This window comes from Schistocerca piceifrons, chromosome 2 (genome assembly GCF_021461385.2).
Source record: "Schistocerca piceifrons isolate TAMUIC-IGC-003096 chromosome 2, iqSchPice1.1, whole genome shotgun sequence".
NCBI lineage: Eukaryota > Metazoa > Arthropoda > Insecta > Orthoptera > Acrididae > Schistocerca > Schistocerca piceifrons.
The window spans coordinates 135,359,367-135,372,053 of record NC_060139.1 but is presented as its reverse complement, the minus strand read 5'-3'; the positions used below and the strand labels follow the sequence as shown (position 1 = coordinate 135,372,053).

General features: G+C 42.3%; 1 protein-coding gene across 3 annotated transcripts in view; it reads right to left on the bottom strand.

The window, feature by feature from the left end:
- LOC124777974 (CBY1-interacting BAR domain-containing protein 1) overlaps positions 1-12,687 on the bottom strand; it is a 195,720-nt gene that overhangs the window by 34,701 nt on the left and 148,332 nt on the right. For 2 of the 3 annotated variants that reach the window (XM_047253536.1, XM_047253537.1), the window contains exon 6: positions 8,688-8,720. The exons of the other annotated variant lie outside the window; for it this stretch is intronic. In XM_047253536.1, coding sequence (XP_047109492.1) covers positions 8,688-8,720 — 33 coding nt within the window. The remainder of the gene's footprint in view (positions 1-8,687; positions 8,721-12,687) is intronic. 3 annotated transcript variants of the gene reach the window in all.

The window sequence follows — 12,687 nt, the reverse complement described above, 5'->3', positions numbered from 1 at the left end:
TCAACTGAGGCTGTAATGTCTTTCTTGGATGACCTGGAAGCAGCAGCAGAAATTGGGATTAGGTGGATACTCACCTACTGCAAATGGAAACGTTGAGGTTGACAGGAAAAGTAAAAAAAAAAAAAAAAAAAAGTCAGATGCTTGGAGGGTTAAAAAATGCACAGATGTTTGAGGAGTTGAAGCAGGGCCTCCAGCAACACCATAAAAAAACAAAAGTGCAATGTTTTCCCACAGGCAATTCAGTGGAAATGTGAAGAAGCACAATGAGACAGAGGAAAGTTTTGCTGACACAATACAGAAAATTAATGTACAGATTTACAAGCTGGGGGAAATCAATGAGGAAAAAAGATTATACTCCAAAAAGCTGAGCACAGGGCACTAGATACCCTCCTGAGTGGCCTTCCACTTGAAATTCTATGACAATTCAGACAGGTATCACGAAAGACCTGTGCGCTGCCATCAGTGTGGCTATGGAGTTAAAGGAGATTGATATAGTGACAGAGGGGAATGATCCACAAGATTTCCACTGACATAAGGTGTTATAGGTATGAACAATCAAGGCATGCCCAGAGACAAAGTCGTCAGCTTCAGTGTGAAAAGAGTGGTGTGGCAGGACACTGACAATGGGGTTGTAAAAGGAATGGATGTTAAGTTTCGATGCTACAGATATGTATGCAGAGACTGAATGTGGTGCAGTATGAATTGTGAGGAGCTAGAAACATTAAATTTCTGTTGGACACAGAGATGGCTATGTCAGTGGATCTCACAGGGAGGAATGATGTAAAATCACTAGGTTCAGTGGTATTAACTTTTCAGGTTGGGGATGAGAAATACCAGCAACATGTAGTAGTGCCTCATGTGAGTGAAGGTTACTGCACAATCCTGGGGTTAGACTTTCTGCTCCAACTGCATGCCAAAATTGACCTTCAGTGACACATGGAGAAACTTAGAGGGCAAGCTGTTGCCAGTGAAGAACTGTTGCAGTGTTTGTGTATCTTAAAGGGCAAATTGGTTAAACTTTGGACAAAAACACTATGGCTTAATTTGCTTGTTATAGTGCGTGGTAAGATGCTTTGGATGAGTATGGAGCAGGAGCTGCCTGTCGACATGTTGCATGCAGTGCAGCCACTAGAAGAAAATGATATGTTGGATGCATCATATTGTTTTGTTTGGAGAAGCATTGTACATGTACAGGAGACAGAGGTAGCTTAATTTTGGTGCCACTGAGGTGAATGTGATCAAGGGGCTGCTTGTAGCTACTTTAGATGACCTAGATAATGACAACTGGGACACACAATGTGCAGGCCATGTCCAAAGAGAGAAGCACAGAGGGGAAACAACTGGTGGGTGCACTGGCAGAGAGCAGTGCACAGTAAGGGCAAGGGGGTGGGAACTGAGAGGAGGTGGTGGGACAGAGGGGGTGGAAACTGTTTGGTGGAGGGTGTGGGACCAGTAGGTTGTTGTGGGTTGACGCTAGGTTCATTTTGGGAGCAGAAAATGTGTTGTAAGAATAAATCCCATCTGTGCAGTTCAGAAAAGCTGGTAATGGAGGGGATGATAAAGATGGCTCAGGTTGTGAAGCATTCATTGAAATGAAGCATGTTATGTTCAGCTGTATGTTGTGCTACAGGGTGGTCAACTTTGCTCTTGGCCACAGTTCAGCAGCGACCATTCATGCTGGTGGACAGCTGGTTAATAGCCATACCAATACAAAAAGTTGTGCAATGATTGCAGCAGAACTATTATATGACAGGCAATCAAATTCTGATGAAGGATGTGGTTCAGTTGCTCCAATCTGAGGTGGAATTGGATGCCTAAGGGAGCAGTGCTTTGTAGTTGGTTTTTCGGGTGGTGGGAGGATAGGCAGGAATGTATGGGCATATGGCATGGGAAATCTGTTTGTGGATTAGGTCTGGGGGACATTGTCTGTCTATGAAGGCCTTTGTGGGACCGTCAGCATACTGGGCATGGGCGTTCTTGTCACTGCAGATAAGCTGTCTCCAAGTGTCCAGGCTGTATGGCAGAGACTTTTTGGTATGGAAAGGATTGCAATTGTCCAAATGCAGGTACTGTAGCTGGTTGGTTGATTTAATGTGGATGGAAATGTGGATGGAGCTATTAGAGAGAAGGAGGTCAATGCCCTGGAAAATGGCACATGCATTGAGGAGAACCAGTTAAAGTGGATGGGAGAGAAGGTATCGAGGTTGTGAAGGAGTGAGGATAGGGTGTCTTGGCCTTGAGTGCAGATCATGAAGATACCATCAGTGAACCTGAACCACACCTGGGACTTGAGCTTTTGGGAAGCTAGGAAGGTTATGTACCTTCCCTTCAGAGAAGGTATAGTTGTGTGTTATGATAAAGCTAGTAAGGTGTATGAGGTAGTGGGTTTGAAGTCTGAAGGACATTTGGAGAGTGGCAATGTACCAATGTCATGGGAATGACGGGTATTGGTGTATGGAGAAATGGCATTAACAGTGACAAGTAGGTATCTATGAGGTAAAGGGGTGGGAATAGTGGAGAGTCTGTGAAGGATGGTTGGTATCTTTGATGTAGGATGCTAGATTTTTGGCAATGGATTGGAGGTGTTGGTCAATGAGGGCCAAAATTCTTTCAGTGAGGGCACAATAAGCAGTTACAGTGCGGTGTTAAGGACTGTTGAGTTTGCGTGTTTTGAAGAGCATGTACGTAGGTGTGCTGGTTGTCACTGGGGTGAGGACGGAAATGGATTCAGGGGATAGATTCTGGGAAAGGCCAAAGGCTTTAAGTGGTGACTTGAGGTCATGTTGGACATCTGGGATGGGATCACTCTGGCAGAGTTTATATATGCAGGAATTAGACAACTGGTAGATGCCTTCCACAAGGTAGTCACTGTGATTCATAACAGTGCTGGAGCCTTCATATGCAGGTACTTTGAGTAGGTTAGGATCTGCGTTGAGGCTGTGTAAGGGTGTCTATTCTTCTGCTGAAAGGTTGGTGGTCTTAGGAAGGGACTTGGGAAAGGATGATGAGGCCAGGATGAAAGTAAGGAATTTATCAAAGAAACCAGGAGCTAGTTAGGTGGGGGGGGGGAGTCACAGTTGAATGGTGATATGAACTAAGAGAGGCAGGGTTCAATGTTCAGATTACATTGGCTTTGGTTGGAAGGTGGCAAATAAGTGTTTCCATTGCTGGAATCAGGAGAAAGAAAGTACTCTTCTGACAAGTCCAATACTCCTTTACCACCTGGATCCCTACTCATCATTGTTGACACCACTTCACTATACACCAGTCCTCATGCCCACGGTCTTGCCAGTATTGAACACTACCTCTCCCAATGTGCTTCAGACTTGAACCCACTACCTTTTGCCTGGTATACCTTACTAACTATGTCCTATTACATAGCTACTTCTCCTTCGAAGGAAAGGTATACTAACAAATCTTCGGTACAGCCACGCACACCCACATGGTGCCCTCCTGTACCAACCTGTTTATGTGCCACCTGGAGAAACCATATTATCCTCCCAAAAACCCAAACACCTGGTCTGGTGCAAGTTCACTGATGATAACTTCTGGACCTGGACTCAGGGTGAAGACATCCTGTCATCATTGCTTCACAACCTCAGCACCTCCTCTCCCGCATGCTTCAGCTAGTCCTCAACTCAATGTGCCACCATCCTGGATGTTAACATCCTTCTCTCTGATAGCTCCATCCACATCTCTATCCAAACTAAACCTACCAACTACCTGCAGTACCTGCATTTGGACAACAGCCATCCCTTCATTACCAACAAATCCCTCCCATACAGCGTGGTCACTTGGGGACAACATATCTGCAGTTACAAAAGCTCTCTTGCCCAGTATACTGAAGGTCTCACAAGACTTTTATTGACAGGCACTGCCCTCAGTCCTAGCCTGCAAACAGATTTCCCATGCCACATTCTAACACAACTATCGCAATCCTCCCACCACCCCAAGAACCAACTAAAAAGCATTGCCCTCTTAGGCATCCAATATCACCTCTGACTGGAACAATGGAACCATATCTTTCATCAGGCTTCAATTGTCTATCATCATGCTCTGAAATGAGGGACATCCTACCCAAGACCCTTCCCACCCCTCCTAAAGTGGTGTTCTCATGCCAACCCAGCCACCCTTTCCCTAAGTCACTCCCAGTGCCAGGCTCTTGTTATTGGGATTATATCCACGTGGAAGATCTAGGTGCAAAACATGCCAAATCCAGCCACCCAGCACTTCCTGTTCTGGTCCTGTGACAGGCTTATTCTACCCCATCAGAGACCAGGCTGCCTGTGAATGCGGCCATGTCATATACCAGCTCTGCTGCATTAATTGCACAACGGTTTTATATTAGCATGATTACTGACCAGCTCTCCATCACAATGAACTGCCACTGTGAAACTGTGGCCAAGATCACAGTGGACTGCCCTGTGGCACAATATGCAGCTGAACATAACTTGTTTGTTTTCCATGGGTGCTTTACACCCTGTGCCATCTGGATCCTCCTCTCCACCACTAGCTTTTCTGAAGTGCACAGATGGGAGTTATCCTTACAACACATTTCTGCTCTCAAAATTATCCCATCCTTAGCCTACTACAAACCATAGTCTGCACACCCTCCACCCTACAGTTTCCACCTCCTCTGTCCTACCGTCACTTAGTCCCAATTCATGTCCACACATTCTCAATGAATGTCACTCCCTAACAATGCACCCATCAGTCTTTTCCCCTTTCTGCTCCTCTCCTTTTCTGCCCACCCCCCTGACCGCTCCACCTCCTCCATAACCTTCTGACACTTTGCGTGGTAACCTTGTCCTGGCATCTTCTAGTCCCTGCTCACACTCTGCCAGGCACTCCCCCAATCCATACTGTGCTTTCCACCATGTTCCTTGCCTCACTCCAGATTATAGCTCTCATTTACAACAGTTTCTGTCTGGCCAGAGTGGCCAGAAATAATGCTCGCACATGTATGAGGTGTGTCTGCTTGTGTGAATGTGTGTGCGTTCCCCATTCTTTTCTGAAGAAGGCTTTGGCTGAAGGTTCAGTGTATAACAGTCTTTTCATTGTGCCTGTCTGCAATTGAACATGTCGTCTCACCATATAGCGGAGATGCTGAGCCGCGATAGGCACAATAAAAAGATCCACACAATCTAGCTTTCAGCCATTAAGGCCTTTGTCAGCATTAGATACACACACACACACACACACACACACACACACACACACACACACACACACACACACACACACACACACACATCTGCAGTCTCAGAGAGCTGAAACTACACTATGAGCAGCAGCACCAGTGTATGATGGGAGTGGTGGGGTAAGGAGGAGGCTGGGGTGGGGAGGGGGAGGGATAGTATGGTGGGAGTGGCGGATAGTGAAGTGTTGCAGTTTAGACAGAGGGTAGGAGAGAAGGTGCGGAGGGGGGAGGGGGTAAGTAGCGGAAAGGAGAGAAATAAAAATAAAAGAAATTAAAAGACTGGGTGTGGCAGTGAAATGATGGCTGTGTAGTGCTGGAATGGGAACAGGGAGGGGGCTGGATGGGTGAGAACAGTGACAAACAAAGGTTGAGGCCAGGAGGGTTATGGGAATGTAGGATGTATTGCAGGGAAAGTTCCCACCTGCGCAATTCAGAAAAGCTGGTGTTGGTGGGAAGGATCCATATGGCACAGGCTGTGAAGCAGTCATTGAGATGAGGGGTATCATGTTTGGAAGTGTGTTCGGCTACTGGGTAGTCCACTTGTTTTTTGGCCACAGTTTGTCGGTGGCCGTTCATGTGGTCAGACAGCTTGTTGGTTGTCATGCCTACATAGAATGCAGCACACTGGTTGCAGCTTAGCTCATAAATCACATGCCTGGTTTCACAGGTAGCACTGCCTTTGATGGGATAGGTGATGCTAGTGACCGGACTGGCGTAGGTGTTGGTAGGAGGATGTATGGGACAGGTCTTGCATCTAGGTCTATTACAGGGGTATGAGCCATGAGGTAAGGGATTGGGAGCAGGGGTTGTGTAAAGACGGACGAGTATATTGTGTAGGTTCGATGGACAGCGGAATACTACGGTAGAAGGGGTGGGAAGGATAGTGGGTAGGACATTTCTCATTTCAGGGCACGACGAGTGGTAATCGAAACCCTGGTGGAGAATGTAATTCAGTTGCTCCAGTCTCAGATGGTACTGAGTTATGAGGGGAATGCTACTCTGTGGCTGGACTGTGGGACTTTGGGAGGTGGTGGGAGACTGGAAAGATAAGGCACGGAAGATTTGTTTTTGTACCAGGATGGAAGGATAATTACGGGGTGAGATCCTCAATATATTTAGAGAGGGACTGCTCGTCACTGCCTATGTGATGACCACGGGTGGCTAGGCTGTACAGTAGGGACTTCTTGGTATGAAACGGATGACAGCTGTTGAAGTGGAGGTATTGCTGGTGGTTAGTAGGTTTGATATGGATGGTGGTACTGATGTAGCAATCTCTGAGGTGGAGGTCAACATCTAGGAAGGTGGCTTGTTGGGTTGAGTAGGACCAGATGAAGCAAATGGGGAGAAGCTGTTGAGGTTCTGGAGGAATATGAATAAGGTGTCCTCACCTTCAATCCAGAGGGATTTAGGATTCTGGGTTTTTAGGAAGGATTCCTCTAGATGGCCCATGAATAGATTAGCATAGGATTGTGCCATGCGGGTGCCCATAGTCGTACTGCAGATTTGTTTGTAGGTAATGCCTTCAAATGAGAAGTAATTGTGGGTGAGATCATGGAGACTAGGAAGGAGGTTGTTGGTTTGGAACCCATAAGGTGTCTGGAAAGGTAGTGGTCGATAGTAGTAAGGCCATGGGCATTAGGAATGTAGTGTACAGGGAGGTGGCATTTTATTTTTATTTTTATTTCTCTCCTTTCCGCTACTTACGCCCTCCCCCCTCTGCACATTCTCTCCTACCCTCCGTCTAAACTGCAACACTTCACTGTCCGCCACTCCCACCATACTATCCCTCCCCCTTTCCGCCCCAGCCTCCTTCTTACCCCTACCCAGTCACCACTCCCATCATGCACTGGTGCTGCTGCTCGCAGTGTAGTTTCAGCTCTCTGAGACTGCAGATGTGCGTGCAAGTTGTGCTTTCGTGTGTGTGTGTGTGAAGGCCTTAATGGCCGAAAGCTAGATTGTTTGAATCTTTTTATTGTGCCTATCGCGGCTCAGCATCTCCACTATATGGTGAGTAGCAACTTTCCTTCTCTCATATTGTTACATTCCATCCTGAATTTTCCATTGTTTGATTTGAACATGTCATCTTTATGATGAGTAACAGTCTAACCAGATCGATGACCTCGCTGTCTGGTCTCCTTCCCCAAACAACCCAACCCAACCCAATAGTCTAACCTTTTCATAAACGTGAAAGTTTAACTGTGGTGTGTTGACTATGTTATCTGTAATTAGTATACTGAACAAATGTCCTGATATTGCATACTGAATTGCAGCCACTGTTTATAAGAGAAGTTATTTATATTTTGTCATGTTGAGTCACACAACCCACAACTCAAGCTGTAGATTTTAAGTTAAGTGGGCTCCTAGGAGACTGACATGTTTAAATTTGCTGGAAGAGCTGGGATACACTAAAAACATCAGGACTGTTATGTTAATTCTTTCCAAGTTTCAGATTTGCATCGTAAAAACATAAATTTGGAAGGAAAATGTTAAAAATCATGAAAGATTATGGATGTCAAAACCAGCATTATTAGTCAAGAATGTGACTGCATGGCAGGACAATGATTATGAGGAAGTGATTTATGGAAAATATCTTTGTGGAACATCATCATTGTGGACACCAAAAGATAAGTTTGTGATATTTACATATTTTCTGTTCAGTTGCAAAGGTAGTTAGTTTTGTTCAAAATGGAAAACCAAAATTGGTTAACAAATCATGAAACAGTTTTAGTCACTGACATAGAAAGTCTTACGAGTTCGAATTGACATTTTTTCATGATAACAAACATTGCAAGAGGTGAAAGAAGTGATAAGTGACAGATAAAAGCTTAGAACTGACAAAGGATCAAACCCTCAGACTTTTAGGTTTGTAATCTGGCAATTACACACTGAGACACCAAGTTGAGATACCATTAATATTACCCTATATTGTCACGCCATTTACTTCTAATTCTTAAATTGTGAATGTGCTAAGATTAAAATGTTTTTCCATTTTTATTATCTTCCATACATTATTTTCATGGCAAGCATTATGGTATGGAAAATTTCAATTAAACAAAAGATTGCATAACAATTTAAAAAATATTTATATGAAGCCTCCACTTTCGAACTTGATTATATACCTGATTCCAAAGTTTTTTACCTTTCTTTCACATTTTTCTTTGCAAAATTTGTGATTCATATATGCATTGTAGCTCACAGTGGTTTATTATTTTATTTCCTCTCCATAATTCTTTCTTGCAGCATCATAATGAGTCTAGAATTAACTAACACTTACTGATTCAGCTGCTAGGTGATATTAAAATTTGAATGAAAGTGGCTGGCTTTTATTTTTTATTTCTATCTGTGATGAATAGTTGTTGCAAAAGCAAACTGATGTGCAGACAAAATAAGGAAGCCATATCATGCAATGACAGAATATTATAGTTCACATTCAGGATGCATAAGTGAAGTTGTTGTATGCAACATGCAGAAAATAACAATGTTTTACCCCATCAAAGTTTCCTCTCAACTGCTGAAAGTTCTGAAAAATTACCATTTCTTTTAATTTCAAATAATCATTAGATACAGAAGATATAATCTAAAATAATACAATCAGTAATAACATTGACAGAAAAACTGCAGTAGTGATAAAGCACCACTAACAAAGAAGACTAGAGACACATACAGTAATAATTTACACTGAAGAGCCAAAGAAACTGATACATCTGCCTAATATTGTGTAGGAACCCCACGAGCATGCAGAAGTGCTGCAACATGGCATGGCATTGACTTGACTGATGTCTGAAGTAGTGCTGGAGGGAACTGACACCATGAATCCTGCAGGGCTATCCATAAGAGTACGAGGGGATGGATGTCTCTTCTGAACAGCACACTGCAAGGCATCACAAATATGCTCAATAATGTTCATGTCTGGAGAGTTTGGTGGCCAGCGGAAGTATTTAAACTCAGGAGAGTGTTCCTGGAGCCACTCTGTGGCAATTCTGGATGTGTGGGGTCTCGCTGGGTCCTGCTGGAATTGCCCGAGTCTGTCAGAATGCACAATGGACATGAATGGATGCAAGTGATCAGACAAGATGCTTACATATGTCTCACCTGTCAGAGTCATATCTAGACGTATCAGGGGTCCTATATCACTCCAACTGTACATACCCCACACCATTACAGAGCCTCCACTAGCTTCAACAGTCCCCTGCTGACATGCAGAGTCCACGGATTCATAAAGCTGTCTCCATGCAAGTATATGTCCATCTGCTTGATACAATTTGAAATGAGACTCGTCTGACCAGGTAACATGTTTCCAGTCATCAACAGTCCAATTTTGATGTTGATGGGCCCAGGCGAGGTGTAAAGCTTTGTATTGTGCAGTCATCAAGAGTACACGAGTGGGCCTTCTGCTCTGAAAGCCCATATCGATGATGTTTGGTTGAATGGTTTGCATGCTGACACTTGTGATGGCTCATCATTGAAATCTGTGGCAATTTGCAGAAGGGTTTCATTTCTGTCACGTTGAACGATTCTCTTCAGTTGTCATTAGTCCTGTTCTTGCAGAAGTTTTTTCCAGCCACAGAAATGTCAGAGATTTGATGTTTTACCAGATTCCTGATATTCACAGTACACTCGTGAAATGGTCATACGGGAAAATCCCCACTTCATCGTTACCTCAGAGATGCTGTGTCTCATTGCTTGTGCGCTGACTATAATACCACGTTCAAACTTACTTAAATCTTGATAACCTGCCATTGTAGCAGTAGCAACCAATCTAACAACTGCGACAGACACTTGTCTTATATAGGTGTTGCTGACTGCAGCACCATATTCTGCCTGTTTACATATATCTGTATTTGAATACGCATGCCTATACCAGTTTCTTTGGTGCTTCAGTGTATAACAGTCATATTAAGGACAATCTTGCTATGGAACTGGGACACAATGCTCAAATGTGTATCATTTTCTGTTGATATGTGAGTGAGACTATCTTAATAATTCTTCTCTCCAAATTATTTGCGTTCTGCCAGAACTTTTACTTCATGTACCTAGTATGTTTTCAGTATAACATTTTCGAAGGTGGTGTGCACACAAGGACTTTTTTTTTTTTTATATGACTTTCCATCAATTCCAGATAATGACAGCTCTAAGAGATTCCTAAGTGAGTCCAAAAGAAATGAATCCCATAAATGAAATGATTAAAATACTACTTATAAATTGCTGGCACATTTACAATAAAGTACTGAGTTTGAAGCAGTCTTAAAGAGCAAAGGAGCTCATTTAGTACTAAGTACAAAAGTAAGATTTTTGGGGTAAGTGTAGGTGTATATGAAAAGGAGAAGCTAGTGGGCAATGCAGGGAGTGTTTTAATCACAGTAGACAAGAAACTCAAATCCACCAAGACAGAAACTGAAGCATCTGAATGTGAGATCATTTGGACAAGACTTAGTACTAAGGGAGTGCAAAAACTTACAACTGGGTCCTTCTATTAACTACCAGACTCACCTCTAGATGTAACTTAAAAGAGAACCTAAGCTTGCTGATGTGCGTATTCCCTAGTCATATTGTCATGATCGGGCAAGGTTTGGACAACTAAATTTTTGTAAAAGGAAGGCTAGAAAAGACTTCCAGCAATATAATACTAAACATTTTCTTTAAAACTAATTATAAAAGATAGTTTGGAAATCTACTCATGACAGAAATGTATTGGATTTAATAGCAACGAATAAACCTGACCTCACTGAGGGTGATCACGTTGAAACTGGTATCAGTAACCATGAGAGAATGATAGAAACAATGATTAAAAGACTAAAATGGTCAATATCAACACAAAGAAAAATTTACTCATCCAGTAACCGAGATAGTGGCAGTAGCGTCACTTCTCAAGGAGAAATTTGAAACATTTAGTTCTGGTCTGAAGCTTAAAAAGGAACTGTGCCTCATATTCAGACGAATACTTGATCAAGCACTGGATATCATATTTATCTAGTAGAGCAGTTGAGTTGATGATGGGAAAGATCTCCATGATAGGCAGCCTCTGTAGATTATCTTCTAAAACAGCAACTACTGCACAATATCAGTAGAACAAAACTAAAGGATATATATAGAGACATTTGTTAGTCAAAAAGGCAATAGATGCAGTCCTCAGTGACTACTATAACAGCATCTTATCAAAACACAACTCATGAAACATGAAGAATTTATGGTCCTATGTAAAGACTGACAGTGGCAGTAAATTAAATGTTCGGGCACTGTCATCTGTGACACAGGAACAAAGTGAAACTGAGGGCAGCATAACAGAAGCATAAATGCTGAACTCTGTTCCCAAATATTCCTTTACAAAGGAAAATTCAGGAATACTAAGACTGTTTAATATTACGTCACTGACAATATGAGTTATTAGCAGCAGTAGCTTTAAGAAGAGGTAAAACTGCTAAAACTGAACAGAGTTCCAGAGCCCAATGGAACTCCTGTAAAATTCCGTACAGAATCTGTGACTGTGTCAGCCCCTCTCCAAACAATAAAGTACTTTAGATATCTCTAACAGGAAACTGTGCCCAGCAGAGGGAAGAAAGCAAACTCCACACCTGTTTACAAAGAGGGTAATAGAAGTGCACCATGCCATCCAGAATGAATTCCTATAACACTGGTGATGAAAAACCAAACTTTTGCTTTTCCCCACACAACACCTTGAAACCCATTGATCAAACCAGTCAGGTACCAAATCAGTGCTGTTTAACAAATGTATGGAGAGAGAGTTTGTGGATTTAAGACTTAGAGTTGTTAGTAGGTGTAGAAGTAACTTTGGGCATGTCCCAGGGAAGTGTGTTAGGACTCTTTCTGTTCATACTGTATATTAATGACTTGACAAGTACTATTAACAGTAACCAAAGACCTTTTACAGAAGATGCAGTCATAAATGATTTGAAAAACACTGCACAAATATCCAGTCAGATCTTAATAAAATTTCAAATGCAAAGGTTGGCACCTTGCTTTAAATGTTCATAAATGTAAAATTATGAACTTCACAAAAGGGAAAAATGTAGTATGCTATGATGACAGTATCAATGAGTCACCACTTGAATCAGTCATCTCATACAAAACTTGGATTAAATAACTTGTATGGATAGTTAGTTAGTTGTTTACATGTTCCATGGATCATTTTCCGTCATAGATCATAATGAAGTGGAATGAGTCATTTTACATTCACTTCAAAAATTAATTTGTGCATATGTGTACATTCTGAACATTTCTAAGATTTTTTTTTTTTTTCAAAAAGATATGCTGATGTTGGATTTACTATCCCACATCAGGATATATTTTTGGAAAAATGCCATCCTACCCACCAACTTTTACGCATCACAGCAACAGAAATTCTTCTAGGGAATTGGAGTTGCCAAGGACAAACTTTCTCAGTTTGTTTTAAAATTTTACTTTGTTGTCAGTCAGACATTTTATATAACTGGGAAAGTGATCAAAATTTTTTGTTGCAGCACGGTGAA